Source organism: Sturnira hondurensis, unplaced genomic scaffold, assembly GCF_014824575.4.
Source record: "Sturnira hondurensis isolate 20B ecotype Veracruz unplaced genomic scaffold, ASM1482457v3 Scaffold0008908, whole genome shotgun sequence".
NCBI classification, from domain to species: Eukaryota; Metazoa; Chordata; class Mammalia; order Chiroptera; family Phyllostomidae; genus Sturnira; species Sturnira hondurensis.
Window position 1 is genome coordinate 4,034,275 of NW_028081539.1, and position 25,123 is coordinate 4,059,397.

The 25,123-nt window shown below is 38.3% G+C and overlaps 1 protein-coding gene across 14 annotated transcripts in view; it reads left to right on the forward strand.

Moving 5' to 3' along the window:
• Positions 1–25,123, forward strand: part of DST (dystonin) — a 442,077-nt gene that overhangs the window by 367,602 nt on the left and 49,352 nt on the right. For 12 of the 14 annotated variants that reach the window (XM_037056335.1, XM_037056336.1, XM_037056337.1 and 9 more), the window contains 13 exons: positions 1,167–1,326; positions 1,525–1,851; positions 2,365–2,449; positions 3,184–3,425; positions 4,339–4,545; positions 11,819–11,938; positions 12,118–12,225; positions 14,490–14,708; positions 18,463–18,666; positions 19,912–20,143; positions 21,030–21,256; positions 22,631–22,753; positions 22,880–22,981. In XM_037056335.1, the coding sequence (XP_036912230.1) occupies positions 1,167–1,326; positions 1,525–1,851; positions 2,365–2,449; positions 3,184–3,425; positions 4,339–4,545; positions 11,819–11,938; positions 12,118–12,225; positions 14,490–14,708; positions 18,463–18,666; positions 19,912–20,143; positions 21,030–21,256; positions 22,631–22,753; positions 22,880–22,981 (2,356 nt within the window). The remainder of the gene's footprint in view (positions 1–1,166; positions 1,327–1,524; positions 1,852–2,364; positions 2,450–3,183; positions 3,426–4,338; positions 4,546–11,818; positions 11,939–12,117; positions 12,226–14,489; positions 14,709–18,462; positions 18,667–19,911; positions 20,144–21,029; positions 21,257–22,630; positions 22,754–22,879; positions 22,982–25,123) is intronic. The other 2 variants (XM_037056341.1, XM_037056347.1) reach the window with 1 other exon arrangement.

Here is a 25,123-nt window from a genome sequence, read left to right on the forward strand (position 1 = left end):
GTGTTTTAGTAGTACTTTCCCTGTTATTTTCCTATGTTTAACATGTATGTGAACATGGATAGCAAGGGCTATGGCGCCTCTCTTCTCATTCTGCTCATGGTTGTGTCTTGGAGTCACCAGACACATCCCAACTCTTTAAGAAAAACATTTCTCTCAGGGGTAATTTCCTCATTTGTTAATTTCATAGTTCTCGCCTGCCTTCCTTGTATCAGGCACAGACTTGGTGATGCTATGCAGGGATGAGCGGTGTCCTCAGGGTGCAGTCTAGTAGGGGTTTATAGCAACTGAAGAGTAATGACAAATCAGAGCAAAAATACAGGGTTTTATGGGGGCATTCAATAGGAAGAACTGAGTCTTGGGGCAGGGAAGTGGCAGCTAAGCTATCAGAGGAGGAGGAGGAGGAGGAGTTAGCTAGGACACTAGGGCGGGCAAAAGGGTACTGTAACCTATATGAAGGCCAGGAAGCCTAGAGCACGGCTCTGCTGGGCTTCTGCACTCAGCCTCTCTCTACTGCATCTCCGCATCCTCTCCATTGACCAGTTTGGAGTAGTGGCGGCATGGAAAGGGAGGCACATGGACTTGTTGGGTGGAAACTAGATGGACCACTGAACAGAATGGGTACTTCTGTTAATTCCTACCTCCTTTGGAGCGAAACGGTGAAAAGAAAAACCGAATGATGGGGTAAAATTAATTATAGGTCTAGGATCATAGAATAAGGTGCTGCTAAGGAGATTCAAGCCTTCCTGTTGGCCTGTAGGTGACTCCTTCTCTCTGGTGTCCCAGGACATTGTGCCCTGGCTCCCGTGGGAGATGCCCTCGGCTTTTTTCCCTAAAATAAATGTGTTCGGTAAATAATGTCTTATTGTCATGATGATTGATGATATTGTTGTTATAACATTACTGTTCTTATTTTAAGTATTATAACGGAGTTACTTAGGACTTTTATGAAATTCAGGCATTCAAGGTTATTCTGTTGTTCAACTTTAGTTTTATTTAATAAAACTAGTTTAACATGTTCTTTAAATGTGACAGATTTGAATTCTAACCTTAGCAGTTTCCTACCAAAATGATTAGAACAGAATTCGGGAAAGCACAAGTGCAGATTGGTGTTGAATATTTCACACAGTCTTTATCCCTAAGGGACTTCTATCTTGGCCCATTTGTAGGAATCGTCAGTTGGAAGGTATCTCAGTGGTGGCACAGCAATTTCATGAAACCTTAGAACCTCTGAATGAGTGGCTTACAACCATAGAAAAGAGGCTGGTGAACTGTGAGCCCATAGGAACCCAAGCATCGAAACTCGAGGAACAAATTGCACAGCACAAAGTAAGATACCCACCACACATTAGTAAGAGTTGGTCCTCCTTTTCCTTCATGGTTTTATGCCATAAGTTTGAGTTATGTATTGTTGTGTTACGCAAGTTGCGACTTAAATTCATTTCAAGTGTCATCTCTTCATTTTATTCATGTTTTCATTTTTATTTGTCCATTCTGTTTGTTTCTCTTTCTGTAAACTTTGTTTAGGCCTTAGAAGATGACATCATCAATCACAATAAACATTTACACCAGGCTGTTAGCATTGGCCAGTCCTTAAAGGTTCTGAGCTCCAGGGAGGATAAAGATATGGTGCAGAATAAATTAGACTCCTCTCAAGTGTGGTACATTGAGATTCAAGAGAAAAGTCACAGCAGGTCTGAGCTGCTCCAGCAGGCCCTGTGTAATGCTAAGATTTTTGGGGAAGACGAAGTGGAGCTGATGACGTGGCTGAACGAAGTGCACAGCAAACTGAGTAGGCTCTCAGTCCAGGACCACAGCACCGAGGGCCTGTGGGAGCAGCAGTCTGAGCTTCGGGTATTTTGATTTCTTTTATTTTAGTTCGCTTTGTTTTCATGTTGGTTGTCATTATTTTCTGGGTCTTCCTTATTTCTGTATTATTTTGTGTTCGTTATGATTCAGGTCTGTTGCTGTTCTCAAGAAAGACTTTGCCTTTGTATACAGATTGCTTTTAATGAAGTTGCTTTAAAGAAGAGATTGAGTGTGACCAGGAGTGGGGCTTTTCACTTTTCCTTTGTTACTTTATTTTTGTATGTGATAACTGGTACTCTAGTATCTCCACACAGCTTGTTTTCCGAGGGCCCCCAGTAGTTTCTGACAAGGAGGGTGCTGTCAGTTGTGGTAGATAGACCTGGGACATGAGCCACGGTGACAGAAAGAGGAGGGTAACCATGGGAACAACAGCACACATTTAAAATTGTGGTGTTTAATGTATCTCGAAAACACCCAGTTAAAGACCTTAAATATTGACTAATATTAATACTTATTTAATTTTTCTTTTCCCTCATAAAAATGGTACCTGCATTTTAGGTTCTGCAAGAGGACATACTACTCAGAAAACAAAATGTAGATCAGGCATTACTAAATGGTTTAGAACTACTTAAACAAACAACAGGTGAGATATCTTTCAAATTAAATATCATAGAGTCGACATTTTGCTTTGCTTTCAAAATATTTTAGGGATGGGGAAAAATATTAACTTTATAATTTGGATGTCACTCTAAAACTTTATCATAGAGACGGCTTTGAAGACAGGAGAAGGGTGGGTGGAAATATGATCTCACTTTTTTTCTCATGACCTCACTTGAGTGCTTAATGAAAGTTGTGTGTATTACTCATAACCCAAAGCACTGTTGCACAGGAGATGGTGGGGAAAGTTCACGGTGGAGTTGCATTGGTTTTCCACCTGTGGGAGGCAGTTGTTCTAGATGAGCACATAAGCTAGAAATTTTTTAAAATATTGAGATGGACTGCATTCTGTGACGCACATGGTGGCTAAACCCAGGCTTCATGTTTTCAGGCTTGAATTTACCAAGGAAACAGATCCAAACCAACTTGTTTTTTTTTTATTTATTGATGAGAGAGAGAGAGGAACATTGATTTGTTGTTCCACTTATTTGTGCATTCATTGCTTGATTCTTCTATATGTCTTGACCCAGGAATCAAACCCACAACCTTGGCATATCAGGATCTTGCTCTAACCAACGGAGCTATCTGGCCAGGGTCTCCTATTCCCCCTCACCCTCCAGACAATCTCATCAGTATGTAATAATATCTGAAGAAACCCTTCTCCCTTCCCTCCCCACTTCTTTCCTTTCATGAGCTTTTAACGTGCCTTTGAAATTGTAGGTGATGAAGTTTTAATAATTCAAGATAAATTGGAAGCCATTAAAGCAAGGTACAAAGACATTACTAAATTGAGCGCGGATGTAGCCAAGACTCTGGAGCAGGCCCTGCAGCTTGCAAGCCGGCTGCACTCCACACACGAGGAGCTCTGTACCTGGCTGGACAAAGTGGAGGTGGAATTACTTTCATATGAAACTCAGGTTCTGAAGGGAGAAGCCGCAAGCCACGCACAAGTGCGACAAAAAGTACGTTCTGATTTATGCGTTTTGGATCTGTTTGTTATCTTTTAAGGAGTCTTATTCACACAGGAATGAAATGATATCTTTCTTGTGTCATTACTAATATTCTGAAGGATGCCTTGGTGGGCGGGGACCCAACAGAAGTTGGCGGCCAGTCAACTGTTTCAACTTTTAGGAACCCAAAGATGAAAACAGTGTATTATCATTTGTTTTCAGAGTCGTAGTTTATTACACTGCACAAGAGACAGAATGATGAAAACAGAAAAAAATAAAGGAAAAGGATCATTGTTTCCAGAGATACACATAATTTGGTTAGAATAACAATATTTTTATGAGACATGCATAATATGAGGTGGCTTTTACAACTGTGTTGCAAATGTGATCTTCTACTATGCTAATCACTTTTCTTTTAAGAGCCATCAGCCTGTTTGTATCAGCCCTGTGGTACTGTCGTACGTGGGGGAAGGGGAGTCGGTGAGGTCAGTCTTGCTGAGCTGTCATGATTCAGCTGGGATGATTTAAAGCCCATGTGTCCTCATTCTGAGGATCACTTGATTCTGGCTTGGACTTCCCTCTGTATTTTACTTTTCTGGTACCAGATTGCTTAGAGGTTACCAGAAAGCAAAGGGCAATACGTAATTTGCTTGCTTTTGTTCCCCAATTTTTAAACATATTAAGTGTCTAAGATAAAATCTTGCCATGTGGACAAATGAATGGTTCTTCAGAACTTTTCAGGAAACACTTTCCTTTTTGCTTGAAATAATGAAGGCTTATAGAACTTAGCCAGGACTAAGGGGGGCAGTGCATCGCACCCTTGACCTGCAAATGACTCGAGCCCCCAGGATGGTTACAGGAAAAGACTGTTCAAACACGGAAGCATTACCCACGGGCTTGTATGTTCTCTTAATTCTGTTTTCAGGAGCTGAAAAAGGAAGCCAAGGACAACAAGGCCTTACTGGACTCCCTTAACGAAGTGAGCAGTGCTTTGCTGGAACTGGTCCCGTGGCGGGCGAGGGAAGGACTAGAAAAGATGGTGGCCGAGGACAACGAGCGCTACCGACTGGTGAGCGACACCATCACTCAGAAGGTGGAGGAGATCGACGCCGCCATTCTGAGGTCACAGCAGGTAGGGGCAAGTGGTTTGTTATCCAGGCAGTAAATTTTCTCCAATTGTTCCCAGAGCCTTTACCTGAACAAAGGTTTCTGTTAATAGTGTTCCCATTCGTTTGCTCTGCTTCAAAAAGGAAAGGAGGAATTTGAAAAGCATTTGGGTTACTTTGACATCTGAGTGCCAGGGCACGGCTAATCTGTACATTGTTAACAGCCATCTGCCTCATTGTTTCCCAGACTTGTCCCTATTACCAAAGCAGCCCCTGGGAAGGTCAACCCTGCTTTCCAAACAAAAAGCTTTTTGTGTACATATATATGCATATCGCTGATGTTAATTTTATGCATTGGCCAAGTCTAATCTGCATGGGAGTCGATATTTTGAGCTATCATGTAAGTCAGTATTAACTGTTCATTTACATGCAGCCGTGGCACAGAGAGGCCATATTCTTTCCCAAAAGGAAACTGTTGTGCTGGCAGAGTTTTTCCTGAAGGTGACTGAACAGGGGAAGTGATGGTTTTTGACCTATCTGTGACTCACACGGAGCTGTGGTTCCAGAGAGTTTTATGCGCAGCCCGCTCTTAGTCACAGCTCCCTCGGAAAATTGTGGGCAGCGAGGAGGGTCCTGGAGATAGAAGTTTATAATACATGTTTTGATTAACTTTTATTGAAATCTCGGGATATTTACATGAAGTCATCAGTCTTTTATTGCAAGCTCTCTGTGTTGGGGTGAGCGTGGTGTTACAGTGTGCTTCAGAGCAGAGCTCGAGAAGGAACACGGCTAAGCTTCTACTAACAAGCCAAAAGCAAGAAACACAAGCAGGTTGCGTGGGAGCATCCAAAATTAATTTTCTAAGGTTGCCGTAAAAGTGTTATTTATGTAGTTCTGAGGCATAATGCTTCACAGCTCATCGCAGTGCTCTGGAACCATCAAAACTGATGAAATACAATGCCAGCCCAAAGCCCGCCTCAGAAATTTTTGCGAGGGAGGGCATTCATGCCTGAGGAATGTATTTTCATGGCTGTTTTCAAAGTTTGGAGGGGTTTGTGTGCCTCATTATTCTAGGAAAATAAGTGTGTTACTTTGTGAAGTTTATTCAAATATTTGAGAATACTGACATTTTTTTCACCCAAATTTATTCTGACATTTTAGAATTGGCCCCGGAGACTTCTATAAATAGCAAGAAAAATATTCTGTACTCTTGGGAGTAGGTAACTGGGGTTGGTTAGTTCAATGCAGTGGGACAGTAATAGGGCAAGGGGGCGACAGGTCGAGCTCATGTTGGTTGGTAAGCCCTAATGTGTGCCAAGGTCATTAACTATTCTGGACTTTACAGTGTTTTCCAAAGTTAAAAATAATAATAACCAGGTTGGTATGTGTCTTCTAGAACCCAAAGTATATATCCCTTAGGAAAATAACAGTCACTTTCTTCCTAATAAAGTCCTTATAGAAAAATTTAAGATTTTCTGAAAGAATACAGAAAAACTCATGGAAGAAAGGATGCATAAATGATGTGGTCTCTGTCCCTCCAGCCTCCCTTTTCAGAGAGAAAATGTGTGTTGTAAAAGAATGTTAGTACCAGTAGGTCCTACAGCTAATGTCAGTGCCATTAACGTCTTCTGGGTGTTCATCTGTATTTATTCTGTATTTATATGTGCATTCCTTTGAAATGCCTGCAAGTTTGTCCAATGAAGTACTTCCAGTAATAAAGAAAACCAATAAAGTATACTTAAGTCATCAAAAAAAGAAAGAAAATAAAAGGAAAAAAGGAGAAAAGAAACCTTCAGTGAGGCCAAACAGACACACAATTTTGAGCTGGGAGGAGCATGCGCAGTGAGTGAGTGGTGCAGTGACTTGCCAGTGGCCCCACAGTTAGTGTGTGGTGGAGCCGTGGCCACAGTTTCATCCAGCCCCCACGTTACCACACCAGAGTGCCTCCTTATAAATTAGCTAGGGAGGGAAAATCCAGAGGGTGGTCCATGACTTTCTCATCCCCTTCATTAATCTGGGGGAAGGAGTTGTTATTGTAGCAACATGGAAGTATGCAGTGAGGGTGCATAAGGACTCTGAAACGCGGCAACCCAGCACCCAAAGGGTCATGAAAAGTCACTCACTCTGCAGGCAAGTTTAAGAAGAAATGGGTACCTCTCTTTCTGATTTGGCAGAGATTTTAGTTTTACAATCAAAAGAGTAGTTTCTAAACTCGTAATTTTCAGGTTTATGAAGGAGCTAATATGTCACCGAAATTACTTGATAACCTTGCCCACTTAGAGATGTTTGGAATTAGGACCAGAGTAGAGTTTGATTCTGAAATGTTTGTTTTCTTGTTAACCAATGATAATACACCAGTGATTACGGGAAGGGAATGGTGAAAGAAATCTTCAGACCTGATGTTAGCCATGTGTTTTGTTACTACCTGTTTTTTGATGTATAAACTAATCATCTGCCATTTTGTCTTTTCCATTTGAAATATGGACGTGACCTGACCGCAGTCCATCTTTTAGACACATCTCTCAACACACACACACACACTTTGTTTTATTAACATCACTCCCTCTCAGATCGCTACCTACAAAGTAACCACACTCACAGGTGTTGGGGTGAGGGTATGTGCCTTAACATGACTTGGAGATTCTTAAATTTATACAGTAACTGGGCCAAATTAAACTAGATTTCGAATACCTTTTTTCCGAGCAAAATTTCCCTAGAGGTGTTTCATCTCTTACCCACATTAAGGTTGTTTATATACAGATCTATCGCCTTTATATTGTTACAACCTGCATTTAGGAATTCAGCAAATGCATGGGGGCTTTGTGAGCTGTCAGGCCACTATCAGAGAGTATTGGTTTTTAAAATATTAACATAAAATATGTCCAGGAATAAAACATTGAAAAGAATAAAAGTTTGAAGACAGAAGGGAGCATAGAGATGTGTTTAAATTTATGTTTACTTTGTAACTACCCTGTGTAAGTTGCTAAAAAGACTTTGACTTGGCATGGTTAGATTTTCCATGTTAATCCTATATCACAATAGCTGTTTTGAAAAGATGTGCCGTTAAATTTTGAAATGATAGGGTCAAGAGCCTAAGCAAATTTGAGTGTTAGCCTTTGCTATTTGGGTAGCGAGTAAACAGCCTTGATTATGGGCAAATGAGTGAGGACTGTATACATTCAGCGCTGCCAGTCAGCAGGCCCCTAAATCTGAATCTACAGACTTTCAGGCATTGATATTCTGAAGATGATGTTCTTTTAAAAAAAGAATTGGCTCATTCATGACTTTTAGGAAAAACTGGAGCTGAACAAGGCAGCTTAGTAAATAGTAGGGTGAGCTTTATCACAAAAATAAATAAATAAGTAAACACAACAAGGCATCTATCTCCTGACATTGAATACCATTGCCTGAGCTAGAAACGGTAAGTATGTTTTGCATGTTAAAACCACATAGAGTAACATATCTTCATTGCTTTCTTTGTTGAATTGCAAATTAAACCAAATGAGCCATGTGGAAATGAGGAAAGGCACTTTTGATTAAAAAATGTACAAACTTCTGGCCTGAATTCTGACTACTGCAATTGTTTAAACCTCATAGAAGTTTGTAGTCATTTGCCTCTTATTTTAATGCGCAGTTGTCAGAAGTCGCTAAAATGTGGCCACCTCCCTGGGACCGAAAATCCCAGGCACTCCTTGGGAGTTCTAATTGCCTAGTTTATTTTAGCAGGACCCTCGTAACCCCTCTATAAAGGCACATGTGTTGGTGATTTGGGTGCAATTAAAATAAACAGCTCATTCCGTCATTAGGAATCAGCCTCGGAGAAAAATAACACCTGTTTATTTCTTTTAAAGAGCTAGAAGGAAACCTCCCCCACGGAAGTGAGATTTGTTTAGATTCTGCAGGTGTTGGGGGTGGGAAAATATGGGCTGTGTTATTAATAATATGGAGCAAAATGAAAGGAAGTGCTAATCAAAAGAAAGTGATAAGATCCTCACCAGTGGCAGGGAGTCAGAGGATTTCCTTGAGGTAAGAGTTTCTTATCGCTATCTTTTTCAAACCTCCATCTCCACTCAACAGGAACTTTCTAGATAAGTATGAAAGCAGTTTGTCAGAGATTGGAGAAATGTTTAAATACTAAGTTAAAACCTATCACTTATTAATGGTTGTGGCATTAGAGCCATTTTTGATGAAGTCACATGAGTTTTTTAGTTCCCGGAGCCAGAGAACAAGGGATAAAACGTGGTGACTAAAACTGCAGCCTCCCAGGGTCAAGTCAGACCATCTCAGGTTCAAGTCTCAGATCTGACCTTTGTTCCTAGCTGGGTGATCTCTGGTAACTCAGCTGATTTTTCTCTGCCTCAGTTTTCTCGGCTATAAATGGAGTTAATGGCAGTATCCACATTATAGAATTGTTGTAAGGATTAAAGGAAATAATATACGGTAAGCACTTCATGTGCTCAGTGGAGGCCTTGCTGTGACTGTTTTAGAGAGTATTTTTCAGGAATATTAAGAGCTAGCCAATTAAAACATCTTTCTCTAACTTGTAGAGAATTTCTGCAATGCTAGTTCAACTACAGTAGAAGTTACAGTAGCTAAAGTTGATGAACAGACTCCACTGATGATGCTATTAAAATATTTCTCAGAATTCAGTTATGGATGCTAAGATTTTCTGCAATTGGTTTGAAGTCAACTTTTACTAGCTGTATGAGTTGTAGGCAAATTCATTGAAATTTGTCCAATAACCTTGCTCTCGTGTTGCTCACATGTAAAATAGCAGTTTTTATGGTTCATTAGAAATACATGTTAGTAGTCATTTAAAAGTCATAGGCCTGAATAAAATGCCTTAATTTATTGTAAATGGCTCAATGTAGACCCTGTGGCTATTCCATTTGTTGCTAAATGATAAATATTTGTCAATTTAATGCAAAAAAATTTAAAAGACAGAAGGGAAATTTCTGCTGGAAGTCTTGTTCTCTTTCAGCAGAACAAATATTTGCCTGGTTAGAGAAACAGTGTTTGACCTTCAGCTTTCCATTTTGGCAACTTAGATGGTTTCATTACACTGTTTTTCATTGGCTACTTTTTTTAAAGGGAGGGAGATGCAGTATTAAATGAACATGAACACTAACAGCCTGACGTTCTCCATTAGGACTGTCACATAAATACTAAAGGCAGCAGGAACACAAATGAGAGGGCTGGTGTGTCACTTTATTTTTTCAGGAAGTAGCAGAAGAAAAAAGTCCTAACCGTTAAATTGTACGCAGATATCTTGCAGCATTTGCAGTCATGTAGACAGGCCTCGACTGTCTCTCAGCGTTGTGCTCTTTAGGTAAATCATACAACGAAGTTCTGCCTTTGGAGTCTATCGTGTGTGGCCTTAAAGCTAACAATCCATGCATAGAAGACTCTTCCACTTGTTTGTTTAATTTTTATTGAACTTATTGTAGTGACACTGCATAATAAATTATATAGGCTTCAGATGTACAATTCTGTGATACATCCTCTGTATATTGTATTGTGTGTTCACCACCCAGAGTGAAGTTTCCTTCCACCACCATTTGTCCCCCCTCTACCCTCTTTTTCCTCCCCACACCCCCTTTTTTTCCTCTGATAATCACCACACTGTTGTCTGTGAGGTTTGTTTATTTGTTTTGGCTTAATCTGTTTACCTTTATTACCCAGACCCCAACCCACCTCTTCTGACAGCTGTCCCTCTGTTCTCTGTATCTATGAGTCAATTTCTGCTTTGTTTCTTTTGTCCATTAGATTCCATATCTGAGTGAAGTCGTACAGTATTTGTCTCTGTCTGACTGGCTTATTTCCCTTAGCACAATACATCAGTTTCTAATAATAATCCATGCATAGAATTCTCTTCCACTGGTTTTTAGTGAAGATTTATTTTTTCCCATCTGAAGCTGCTAAATTAGTTGATTAATTTTTCTGTCTCACTTTATCTTCTCATCAGTTTGCATAATGTTGCACAGTGTTTAAAGAGTAAGAATGATTTTTTTCATTCTGGTTTCTTATCTCCACCCTTCTTGCCCCTCACCTAGTTGTCCCCCCACCCCATCTGGATTTCCAGGTCCTCTTGAACAATTAGAAGGTCTGGCAGTACTGGATTTGAATACTCCCAATGTCCATTCCCTGTTGAATCTTCCAACCGAGGCCATTGCTAGTTACCACTCGTTATTGGTGCTGGTGGTGTCCCTTACCCACTGTGCTCATTTATGGTTAAGTGCTTGGCCCTGGAAGGACTGGAGTTTGTCTGATGCAAGGCATTGAAAATGTTCATGCTCTTTGACTTGGTAGTCAACGTCTAGGAATCTACCCTAAGGAACTAATTACAGATGCCGATGGAGATTTATATACAAGGATATTCTTTACAGGATTGTTTATATGATAGCAAAAAATGCAGAGAACCTAAATGAAAATATCCAAGTGTGCTAGAATGCAATGGTGTTATTTAAAAATCACACTTGAAAGAATATGACATGGGCAGTGTTTATAATAAATGAACAGGCAGGATATGAAACTATTTATACAGTATTATCCTAGACCTTTATAAATCTTTTTCAACTCCTGGAAGAAAATTCACTAAAATACCAACGGTATTAACTCCAGTTTTTAATTTTCTTCTGTATATTTTTCTGTACTTTATGAATTTCTACCATGAATTACTCTTATGATCAAGAAAGTAAAATCTCTTGAAATATTTAACAATGCTCTTGAATATGTTTTCTGATGTTATTAAATAAGATGTAGGAAACTGTACATGAGTCCTTTGGGGATACACTCTGCATACATAGACACCTTTTGTCCACACACTTACAATACTGGATAATAAATAAATGGAAATGTTCCGTTCTTTTTGCTAGAAATCATATACTTTGATAGCAGAATACCTGCATATCATAGGGGTTGAAGTGATGAGGAAATGAGTGAAACACAGTATGCAGCTATTGACTTTGGACTTGACTCTTACAGCTGCTCAATTTGGATAATGCTCCTTAGGAGAAAATTCCCAGGACTGCCAATACTAAGGCAGCAGTGTTTGGTGTCCTAAAATCATTAATTCTGTGCTGTGGAATCAAGATGTTTTAAGCTTGTGTTTACTTGTTCTGTGAAAATTCTCCTTTCTTTATAACTTCAGTCATTATTATGAACTATTTCAGGATGCCATGAAGAGGTACGCTCAGATTTTCCACCTGTGTAATAAGGATATTTAAAAGAAATGTAGATAGGTATTTTTCTGGCACCAGTTACAGAAACTTGCTGACTAATTATTTATCTTTTGTTTAGTTTGACCAAGCAGCTGATGCTGAGTTATCCTGGATTGCTGAAACAGAAAAGAAATTGATGTCTCTGGGTGACATCAGGCTTGAGCAAGACCAGACCGCAGCTCAGCTGCAGGTTCAAAAGGTGAAGGACATTTCCAAGTGTGTCTAAATTATTTGCTAGTCTAGAAAATGTGCTCGCGTGATTTACTTTGCAAGACCCAACTAGTGTAACTTGCTACTTTTTCAGCTACTTTGCCTAATTGTTTTCATTGTATTCATATGCTCTCTTTCAAAAAAGTATCTTCTTTTTGTAACTCACAGACATTCACCATGGAAATTTTGAAACACAAAGATATTATTGATGAACTTGTTAAATCTGGACATAAAGTCATGACCACATGCAGTGAAGAGGAAAGGCAAGCGATGAAGGTATAATCTTGTCTATGTGACTGGCACTGACACGCTTGAATAAAGGCGTGTGCTGTGCTTTCAGTCCTAGAAAACCATCTTTCCTTATCCACAGCTGCCATTAAAGAACTAAATCATTATTTGCAAATAAGGCTTTTTTCAAGCTTCCAGAATGACAGTGGAAGGAATATTCCTTAAGGAACAATCTTTTTAATTGTACAGAAAAGCTATTAAACTCTGAGCCCTTCACTAACTGGTACACATTAAGCTTTCAATTAATGTTAGCTGTATTATTGCCATTATTATCAGTAGAAATTGTTATTATATATGTCAACTATTATATACATGCTCCAGAAACATTTGGATCTCCTTGAGCTGAAAGAAAAGCCAAACTATGCGGTTCTCTCTAATGCTAATATCCTTTCTTTGTGAAGTTACTCTAAGCTGTATAGGGGAAAAAATGAGCTGAGTAATTAAGGAAGCATCTAGTTTATGTAGTTTTAATGATTCTTTAAGTTGATGAAAAACCAGCCACAGTAAAAATGTTTAGTTCAATTCATGCTCTGACATCTGTACAGCCTGAAGAAATTAACACTTCTGGTAGGACAATATGCCATGGTAAAAACAAAATTATACAAATATCTATTCTTAAATCACATTTTGAAGAGTATGCATTGCTTTTAAGGTATAACATAGAATAATCCAGTGCACACTGTACAAGTATGTTGATACTTTCTCTTTTATTTATCCTCTGCAATGGCAATTTATTTGTTTATAATTTAATCTTTGCTTTATTATTTTTGTAAAGATTCTGACATGCAAAGCACAGGTCATCATGAAATAATTGCTCTTTCATTCTTGGTTTATTAGATTACTGCTGTGCTTTATCTTCTGCTATTAGTTTATGATGCGAATTTATACCATAATCTAGATCACTGTGATTACCCCATCAAATCAGGGGGTAACATATTATTCGACAGTAATTCTAACATAGGTAATTAATTTTGCTGACTAGCAGTTCTTACAATTTCATTAGTGAAAGGTAGTCCTTTTTTTTTTTTTTTTGAGAAAGTAATATAAATGTTTCTTGACTCAGGAGACTTGTTTTCTAACCTAGAAGACATTGTAAAAATGGCTAGAGAATTTTGCTTATTATGTTTGGGGAGCTGAGTGTCTTACTCTTAAAAATTTGAGGCCTTGCTTGCTTGTTTATTTATCTATTTACATTTTGATATTTGTCAGTTAATATATTTTTTGAGAAGTTATGTCATTAAATTCCATGATTTTTGCTGATTATGTAGAATTCCATTGAATGAATATATCAATTTATTTGCCTGATCTTCAACTGTAGTACTTTTAAGGTGTTCTGCATTTTTGCTCTGTTTTACATACATAAATATGTATATATACATGAAGGGGATCCCCAAATAAAAAGAATTATCTTCCAGAGGGCGGGCCCCTTGTAGTACAGCCTTCCCCTGCTAAGTGAATGTTCTGGGAACCCATCTGTTTCAGTGTACCAGCTGGTGCTGTTGTGAGAAGTGGTATGTGTTTGGCTTCAGTAAATGTTTTTTTAAGATTCTTTCATTTGCCCATTTCATGATGGGTCATTTACAAGTGCAACTGCCCACATCTTACTGAGTGTTTAGCAGGCTTTCACCAAAAATGTCTTGACCTCCATTCCCCACCCTCCCTATTTGCCCAGTCTTGGCTCCAGCAACTTTTTTTTTTTTATTTCTCTGGATGAAAAAAGTCCTCAGAGGGGAACATTTTGCCAATATAGAAGAGGTGAAACCAAAAACAGACACGCTAAAAGGCATCAGAATCGATAATTTCAAAAACTGTTTTGAGCAGTGGAGAAAATGTCTCAGTAGGTGCATTGCATCGAATACAGAGTACTTCGAAGGCAACTGAAGTTTCAACATGGAGGAATACATACACAATTTTTATAAATAAATGTCACTTCTGGGGGGTTCCGTACACATACACGCACATTTTCTAAATTGTGGTAAGAACATATAATATCAGCATGGGGTGTACTATTAGTCTTAACGAGGAAGGAAATCCTGCCATATGCAACAACAGGGGTGAGCATGGAGGGCCTTCCTTTAATTTAAAATGAACTTTTAAAAATGTAGACAGTTAAAATCTAAATAGCTTTTATTGGTTTATTCATTTAACATACACTACTGAGTGTCTGCTCAGTGCTGGACACACGTTCTTTAGTGCCTGTGCTACTTGGCCTGCCTCACCAGTAAAACCCGTTTCGTTGTCTTAATTTCTAGAAAAAACTGGACAAGGTATTGAAGAACTATGACACCATCTGCCAGATAAACTCAGAGAGGTATCTACAGCTAGAAAGGGCACAGTCCCTGGTTAACCAGTTCTGGGAAACGTATGAGGAACTTTGGCCATGGCTGACAGAAACACAAAGAATCATCGCTCAGCTTCCTGCCCCAGCCCTTGAGTATGAAACTCTAAGACAACAACAGGAAGAACATCGGGTAAGCTCGGCGTCAAAAAGAATCTTGTATTCCTTATAAAAGAGAATTGTAATTTTTTTGTTTTTATTGTGTTGTTAGACACCTTTGACATGGTTAGGATATCTTAGCAGTATCATGTTCTTGTCTGCACAGTTTGCTTTCCTCAGAGTTGCTTACCTGTTATCCAGTGTTACAGTGAGAGGACTCCCATGGGAAGACCACACTGAGTATGTCATTAATTATATCGCAGTTTTTATAGGACAGTATACAGTATAAACCATCTGGGCACAAAAACAATTTCCACTTACAATGTTAGAGAAATAAGCTTTGGAAATACTTTTAATGTGTGCCTATTGACTGCTTTTAATTTATATATATCCACTAAGTTTTATACTTTATATGTAGTGGTGAGAGCAATCAAATGTCAGCAAAGAGTAGAAACACATGGAGGTGACATCACACAGCTACACTGAGCTGGGAGAAATTGTGCAATATAAGAAATACAACAACACGGCAATGTCGTGAAAGCTAACTGTTAAAGGAAGAAATGCGAGTGAAGTATGAAGACAAACTTCATATTTCACCCTATGTACATGGAACACTTTTCAGGTTGTCTGCTCCTGTAAGCATACAGGAGTAAACTAGAGAGCATATTTACATCTACAAATGTTAGCATGTTTAAAAAATACATAATATGGCATAATGAAGCTCTCATTCCAGTGGTCACTTAAATGTTAACATATCTTAAAATTTTGCAAAAGTTTGAGTGAAAGAGGATGTAAGACTGTCAGAAAAAAAATCCAGACTTCTTGCTGTTTATATACTTGAACCAAGTTGTTTTCCCAGATCTGTACGAGATGTACTCTGAGACTGATTGGGGGTGTGGTGTGTGTGTAAAGTTTAACTCAAAAGTTTGTTACATCGTTGTTTGAAGTATCTGACATACGTATTAATCTTGTTTGTTTACTTTTTTAATGTATTGACATTGAAAAATATCTCTAACTAAAGTATTTATTTAGAAGAGATCTTTAGATAACACTTTATTATAAAATTGGAATTCTTTGGAGTTCTATCTAAATCATTCATCAGGAGAAAAACTTACAAACTATGTAGAATTCAGTTGAATTTTAGTGTAAAGGTTGATTTGTGGCAGAAATCCTGATGCCTACCCACTGGATGAATTTGAATATAAAATTTTTTATGGATTTCTTCTACTCTGAGGGGAGAGTTGATTAGCTTTCTTACTAGCATAACATCAATTATTATTGAACTAAGAATTTCAAAATCGAGTTAATATTTTTGCATAATTTTCAGCTTTCAAAACAAATTTATAATTTTCTGTATAAGGGGAACTATAATACTTAGTAACCAACTTTTTAAATTGTTCAAACTAAGTTGTTCAGAATATTTACCACCTCTCCATCTATAGCTTCACAATATCTATAGCTTTCCATCTATAGCTTCACAATATCCTCTTCAGCTATTTTTGGAAATACCTTCGAATTCATTCTAACCAAGAATAAAAATGGCTCCAAGAGCCATATTACCCAATGGTAGATATATTGAAGTTACATTAGGTTTCTCCAACACTCAGATGCTGGACTCATATGGTAGTATGATGCCAAGAATCATTTTGTTACTATTGAAGCAGAAGGCATCTACTGTGGGGCCCTTTCCCCGTGCACACCCATATACCCAAACAGGCACCTAGGAGGTGTTCTCTTGTGTCTCATGAAGTGGACTTACAAAGGCTCGTCTTTGTAAAAGGCTCATCTTCCCAAGCAAAGGTGTCTCATACTAGTGTTACAAAAATGAGATCTTCTTAGACTCTAGGCAACTGAGGCACTCTTGAATTTCTTACCCTGGCTGGGTAGCTTAGTTGTTTAGATTGTCATCCCGATCTGCAAAGGTTGCAGGTTCCATCCCTCAGGGCACATACAAGAATCAGCCAATGAATGCACAAATAAGTGGGACAAAAAAATCAGTGTTTCACTCTTCCTCTCTCTTTCCCTTCCTCTCTTTAAAAACTTAATAATTTGATCAAAATTAAAAGAAAGAACTTCTAGATCTCTCATTTTACTTGTGAGCTTGTTTTACAAACATGCCTCATAGAATATTGAAACCAAAATGTATGTAAAACATTTCTTTTCCATGAGATTGTATTTTGGCCAGTATTACCACTGCCACCTCTATTCTGTACAGCAGCATGAAGCTATGTCTAATAATATAAAATAAAAATAAGAAAATCACAGCCTGGACCACCCAAGAGCTGGAGACATGATCCTCCTACGTTCTTATGTGCAGCATGTTAGATTAGACCCCCTCCATTTAAAAAAAAAATTTTAATTTGTACTTAGTTAGCTCTTTTCCAAAAGAGTTCTGAGAGAAAAACTTCAACTATGGCGTATTACACTGGAGATTGTTAGTGATCTCATAAAGTAACGTGTTCAACAATTTTCAAACTAATTTCTCAACTGAGTTTAGTGGGTACTTTCAATAAAATTGGTATGTGGCCATCCTGGTGATTCTTCTTGATGAACAATAGACAGTAAAACACTTGCAGGAAAAGATTGGTAGCTTTCTCTAGACCATTTTCTCTGAATATAATCTCTCTCAGAGAAGCTTTTATTTGGGCTAGATAGCAGACAGTTTGGGGAACGCCTTCTGGTGAGGACAAGGAACCGCTGCTTAGAGAATCAAATGCATAACATGGAGTAAATGGAGCACTCCGCAGTGATGTGCGGAGGCTGGCCCCAGTGAAACCTGCAGGTAGTGGCCGAGCAGTCCCCTGAGCGTGCTTTGGGATTAGGCCCATGGACTGTGTTCAGTGTTCCAAGTGAAGCCCTGTATTCCATGGAGTGTAGACACTAGGCATTTTTTCATCTACTTAGAAAGAATGGGGCTTCACTGGGATTTTACACTCATTCATGAATATAAATATTGTGTCCATTGATTCGATATTGTTCAATGTGCTCATGCATCTCATGTTTTTCTTTAAATACACCTTACAAATAGTGTTCAGTATAGAGCTGTGTATTTCATGAATTGATTACCCTTGCAGTCTTTAACATTTTGAAATAAGTGCAAATCATTCATGTGTATTTATCACATATGTAAGAGTAGATTAATACATACATGTCCATGTAGTATAACATATGTGTGCATTTTTATATTGATTTACATATAATTACAATGTCTTGTGGGCTTATATCACCTAATGTAGCTTTGTGCATAGTTTTTTTTTTCTCTCAGCATTGTGGTTATCTTCTACTGAAGTTATTTTTCCTTGCTACCTTCCTTCTTTCCTTTTTTTCTTCCTCCTTTCTTTCTTTTTCTTCCTTCTTATTTTCTTTTAAATAATTTTTGTGTACATCGTGATTGTGTGTAAAGGGGCACCAAGAGTTATGGCTTGGTCCCTGCATGTTGGCAACGTACAGTACATTCAGAATCCTTTTATGTAATGTGACCCTTGGCTAGTACTCTCATCAACACATATGATGGTATGAAATGCATAATGAACTGGGGTTTGGTATTTCACTCAACCAACATTTTGTATGTACCCTTAAAGGGACTTCGGCGTGACCAATCTGTTGTTTAATCTTGGTGTCAGGGGCACCTCCTTCTGGCAGAGTTGTATAAACCATCGTGTATTAAATGCCTTGTGAGGGTAGGTTGTTTGTTTGGAGTTTTGCGAGCTGAGTGCCTTGCGGTTGTAGGCAGCTGTGATATGGAGTGTTGACCCTGAGATCCTGAGAAGCTGTTTGGTTTGTTATAGCAACTGCGAGAGTTGATAGCCGAACACAAGCCTCATATAGATAAGATGAACAAAACCGGGCCACAACTATTGGAATTGAGCCCAGAGGAAGGCTTTTCTATCCAAGAGAAGTATGTGGCAGCCGACACCCTTTACAGTCAAATTAAAGAAGACGTCAAAAAGCGGGCTGTGGCGCTGGATGAAGCCGTGTCTCAATCTACTCAGGTAATCGTTTGCACCAGCAATAGGGTTGGGTCCTGCCAAACAGCAGAGCGTGGACAGACATTTTCCTGGGCCTCCTGATTAAATTTCAACCAAAACTATTTCACTTACTATCTTTAGAGTATCGATATCTTTGTCGCTCAAAAGGGATAGTTCTTTTAGTCCAGTCTTAATATTTCTCTGCCTGCTTATAGATAAAATGAAAAAATAATTTTTAATGACTCAAGAAATTTATAGCTGTCCACATTGTCCAAATATTTAAATCAAGAGTCCAAATAGAATGTGGTATTCACCATTGGGAGAAATAAAAGAAAGCCCTATTGTCATTATGAATAAAACACTCCCAAGAAGGCAATAAAAAAGAGTGAATGACAGGCAGAGTAAGAAGGAAAAGACATCAAGCTGGAAAATGATTTTTAAAAAAAATTCAGATATCTTTTTTAAGATGTTGCATTTAAAATTTCCTGGAAGTTTTTAATTTTCAAGATTTGTATTTTATTGTTTGATATACTGACATTAGAGTGGTCCATTTTTATAATCCTGAGTGAGTGATGATTCCTTTAATATTGAGAATAGTGTAGAATCTATGAATTAACAAGTTTTTATAACTTTGCTTCATTATCTATGGTACCTTTGGGAACAAAAGTTTAAAATTCTTTCATTAATCTGATTAATATGTTTGATCCTGAATTACTGTCAATACAAACTTTCATTATAACATCAGGGAGGTTTAACATTCTTTCAGTTCAGGAAACTTTTGAGAAATTCCTTTAATCAAAAATGCTCATGCATTTCACATTTATTAATATAAAAATTTTTATATTAGGATGCTATTTCTGTCAGTAAAAGCAAATAAGACAATCAGTTTTGATAGAAAAACACCCAGATTATTGAGTTTACTTTACAAAATTAGAATTAAAATAACAAGGCGAAATAGTAGATGAGATGCTGCTGAGAGAAGGCCTGTTATACATTAAAATACACCCTTTCTTAATGAATACACTCAGTTATTTGCAAGAAGCATTCCAGTCCACAGAGTAGTGTGGTGCAGAGAGGGCCATGTAAGCCATGATTGTAGGAAATCTTGGTACACCTGCGGTAGAATTCTTTGAATAGATGTGTCATTGAAGGACTAAGATTTAGTTCTTGATCGTGACAGTAAATACATGTTTTTTCTTTTCATTTAAATGTTCGCATTTGGTATCACAGGTCTTTTCTTACCAAGTGATCCCTTTATTTTACTGCTAGTTCCATGACAAGATAGACCAGATTCTTGAGAGCCTGGACCGCGTTGCGGAGCGCTTGAGGCAGCCGCCCTCTATCTCTGCCGAGGTGGAGAAGATCAAGGAGCAGATCAGTGAAAACAAGAACGTGTCAGTGGACATGGAGAAGCTACAGCCATTGTATGAAACTCTTAAACAGAGGGGAGAGGAAATGATTGCTCGGTCTGGGGGCACTGATAAAGACATTTCTGCCAAAGGTAATAATTTTGAGATAAGGAAACAATTGAACTTTACTTTTAAAACAATTCTAAATGTTCGTGCTATTTACTGGCATTCTAATTGCATATCAGGGTGCCAGACATTAGAAAAGGTATTACCAATATGACATGTTTGGGAATGAAGGGCTATGTACATTAATCCTTGTTAATGTCTTCCTGTGTTTGTAAAATAATGGGTTAAGTACAAAGTGTGCCATTATACAAAAACTGTGCGTTCTCCGGACCTTTTAAACAGCTGATTAAAGCATAACACCAGTAAGATTAACCCTAAGGATTTTTTCCTCTTTACTAACTATACTGCCTTACATAATGGGTACTGTCTCCCATAGTCACAGAAATATCAACCGTGACTACAACCAGCCATCCTTAAAGATATGAGTTGGGGGTCCAAAGAAAAACATGTACATAAGTTAATGGCTATTCATGTTAAAAATACTCTAGAAACAAGTCCAGAATGCATATCCTACATCATTATATTCCTGGGACTGAACAGACATCTTTACTCTTGATTTGAGAGCATAAAGAATGTACTTGGATGGTTATTTCACTTTCCTTAGAATCAAGGCCAGCCTTGGTGAACCGGAAAGGTGATGGACTTAGGTCTGCTGTGAGCTCACTTGCCTTTCAGCGTCTGCTTTCATCGGGAAGAACCTTGGTTCAGGAGGAACTAGACATCCTCCGATCTTACATTTGTCTGGAATAGTCTGTTGGGCCCAGCAGTACCCTGTAGACTGAGATCAACCAAAATTTGGTCCAATTTCAGATACCATATCAAATCACCATTTCTGCGTGAACCAAAATGTTCTGCTTTATTGCTTAAACGGGGCTGCCATGTGGCCTTTTTGACATTGTTTTGCTCTCACAGCTGTTCAGGATAAGCTTGACCAAATGGTTTTCGTTTGGGAGAACATACACACGCTGGTGGAAGAAAGGGAAGCCAAACTCCTGGACGTGATGGAATTAGCAGAAAAGTTCTGGTGTGATCACATGTCATTGGTAGTTACCACCAAAGATACTCAAGATTTCATCCGAGATCTGGAGGAACCTGGAATTGATCCCTCGGTAGTGAAACAACAGCAGGAAGCAGCAGAGGTGAGCAGAGTATCCCATTTGAAGTGAAGAAATAAAGTTGTAGTACATTGTGGATCCTTTTGGTAAATATTCAGAATTACTCCATTAAAATTTGTATTTGGATCTGGAAGTGGAATGCAGGGTGATATATATATATATATATTTATAGTAGGAGTATATATTTTAACATCACTCTCCATCCCTACTGCTTTTGCCTAAATGTCAGAACCTCATTATCTTTCTTGGTTTCTAAAGGCTTTCCTTGCCAGGCTTCCAACCTTGCTACCAGTCACCTCCCTAAATCTGCTCTTAATTGTGTTGCTGCTTGAAACCCTGCAGAGGCACTCACTGCCTACTGCACAAAGTCCAAACTCCCTGGGACGGGGTGGGGGCCTTTACCTCCTAGGTGGCCTGTGCCTCTGTTTCCAGAGCAGTTTTTTTCCTGCTGTCCCCTTACCAAGCATCCTCTCTTCTGGCACACACGTGGCTTTCTCCAGAACTGCTGTGCTCTTTCTAGCATCTATATTTTTGCACATTTTGTTTTCTCACCTTTGGATGTCCTTCTTACCACTCTACTGGCAGATCCCACTCAGATTCCTAGGGTCAGTTGGATAGTTACCCTCTGTATAATCTTCTCTTGTGTACTTAGCAGAGTTGTCTGTGTTCCCATGATATTTCCTCATGCAAAGGGTCTGTGCATAGTTTGACTTATCATGGATTATGACTTTGTCTTTCTTAATGGACTCAAAGCCCCATGAGCAGAATGGTCATATACCTGTTTTTCTTGGCATTTTCAATACCTTGTTTAGGACTTGTTTCATGCTTGGTAAAGGCTTCTTGAATTAATCAATATATTTAAACAAGAAGATAAAAGCAAAGTTAAAATACTGCGCTTCTGTCAGTTTTTGTTTGGTTGTTCATTTGTTTGTAGTTTACATGCGCCAGAGTGAAAACACAAATCCAGAGCTAGGTTATCCTGGCTCTATTAAACACATTATTTGGTGTGAGGTCTTTGAACTCATGTTTTACTTATGTCTGTTTTATATATGTATTGCCAAACAAGTCAGTTTGAAAAACAGTATCTTTCTATGCTTTTTAGTATTGTTGTGTTTGTGTTTTTTTAAAAAGCTTGTTCTAGTATTTGTTACACAGAATTATTTCCTAAATATTATCTTTTTAATAAATATTTGACATTCGTTACTCAAAGTATGCTTTTTTCTTTAAATATTCTTCTGTTATATTTTCTCATTGAAAAGATTTATTGCAGAAACTTAGAAAACAAAAATCGATCGTAATCCCACCTCCTAGAAATAACTGCCATTAATGTTTGTGTGCATCTTTTTAGTTTTAGTATAGTTTTGCTTAAAACTCTAAGACTGCCATTTCTTGTTCTAGGCCATAAGGGAAGAAATAGACGGACTACAGGAAGAGCTGGACATAGTTGTTAACCTGGGTTCTGAACTCATCGCCGCGTGTGGGGAGCCTGATAAACCCATTGTCAAGAAGAGCATAGATGAGGTATAAGTAGCACACTTTCTGCTCTTATCAGAATGCTATTTTTAAAAAGTTCGTTGAATAAAGCATGTTTGATAGAAGTATTTGAAAACTTAGGACAATAAAAGAGTTCTAATGTTCTTGTTGTAGTTAAATTCAGCGTGGGATTCTCTAAATAAAGCGTGGAAAGACCGGGTGGAGAGACTCGAGGAGGCGATGCAGGCTGCCGTTCAGTACCAGGACGGACTGCAGGTAAGGGGGCCGCCGTGTGTCTGCCGGGAGAGGGAGTCCTGCTGATTCCTGTCTGTAGATGTACTTGGCGCCAGCTCAGGGCTGCAAAGGGGTGTGCCATCTGCTCACCTGCTGCAATTCATGTCTGCTCTCAGGAGGTATTTCTGTCACTTGAAGTGGGTGTGGACTTATATACCCATTTAAATGTGTTTTTATATTCACATTCAGTGAAACATCCTTTGAAAAGAAGTGTTTTAATTTTTTTTTAAGTTAAGAGAAATATTCCCACACAGTGTTTTCCTAAATGGCTTAGCACCAGACACTGAAATCAAACTGAATCTGAGCTTTGTTCTGAAGTTGAGTGGGGTGAGATGAAAGGAGTGAACACCATCTAAAAATACCACCAAGTTTAACCAAAGTCAAAGTAAAGAAATTTGATTCAAAGCCAGTGTTCACCAGGAACTCAAATAGATTTCTAGTTTATTAGGCCATAATCTGTTTTATTCTTTTTCATGTACATAATTCCTTTCAATAGTTGTTTTCCATGTCCCTTCAGGGTTCTTCTTCAGTTCATTAGCCATTTTTAAGGGTTTTTTCTTTAATATTTAAAGTTATCTTGTCAGTCGAGGCCAACTCCAGGCTGTTTACCTTCCTTAACTTCCTTCCTTTCTCTAATGTTAAGGCTGGCAAGAGTTTTGTCTTCTATCCCTCTTACCATATGGAAAAAGTATTTCCATAACACCAAGTGAATATTATTTTTAAAGCTCAGATGAGAACATCTTTTCCTTTTTATTATGCCACTCCATTTCTATATTTATAAAAATAAATATCATAAGCCAGGCTTTATGCCAGCCGAAAAGCGTTTTGAACTTTGGAAATAGATGAAAAAATTCACTACAAATAAGACCTTATTAAATATAACTTTCCCTCTCCATACCCTTCCCTTTCTACCCAAACCGATAAATTATTGGTTAGATGTCACTGACCAGTAACTGATCAAACTCCAGTTCTTGGTCTGTGAGGCCAGGTAATGATTTTCACAGGCTTTGTTGAGTTGGCCCCTCCTTCCCGGCTAGAGATGTCACTGTCACCACTTACAGCCATTTGACCTCAAGAGCCATTAACCTAGGAGGCCGCAGGCTAGACACTGTGATTCAGACAGTCTCATTACCAACGCTGTGAAAGCAAGGCCCATCCTGGGTTAGGAGCATTGCCTGTGGGAGTGAAGGGCAGCTTGACCTACTGCCGGCTGTAGCCAGAGGCCGAAAGCTCTAGAAGTCCCAGGGGTTTCAAGGAGGGTTGTAAAGTGAAATAAATTTTATTTCCCACTTTGCTGTTTAAGTTCTTAGGATTTACTAATTATAACTTTAAAAGATCAGATATTTTCCACAAGTTTTTCCCCGTACTATATGGTCTGGGACCTTCATTAAAGTGCAAAATAATTTTGTGTATTCAGTACCTGAAAAAAATGTGAGTTGAGCCTTTTTAGGATGTTTATATTACCTAAAAATAACAAGAAAAATAGGAGATTTTGAAGTCTATGTTGCAATTTATAATAATGGTCATAATATTAATCATCACATGTGCAGGGTTTTACTACTAATCTAAATGATGCACACGGGTTTAGTTGAGCCAAATATTTTCCTCCGTGCCAAACAATAAACTTCTTGATTGCTTGCATAATAAGCACATGGGTTTGAATCTTTTTCTTTTAATACACAGGGACCAGCAGAAGTAATGCCTGCTTGAGTGTGGTTGGTAGGGCACTAATATGGGTGTAATAATTTACAGTTTTAATTTGGACATTTCACCTAAAATGTCACATGGTGTGCCTGAGTGCGATATTGTTATGTTACAAAGTTGCATGCTAATGATTTTGTAATAAAAATTTATAAAAATCAAGGGGTGTTATTTGTGCCAGACCCTGTAATTATGCAGTCTGCTTTTAGAGGAACGTAAGAGAAAGACAATTTTATTTCCTGTGATTGAATTTATAAAACTTTTTTCATTGAGCATTTTCTTTAAGTTTATAGTATTCTAACATTCTATTCAAAATAGAATTTCCTTGGCAAACTTGGATACAGAATTGGAGGTTACATCTAATTCATATTGTGGTCAACTTTCAGTATATTGCTGCTTTTACCTATTTAGATGAACCTTCTT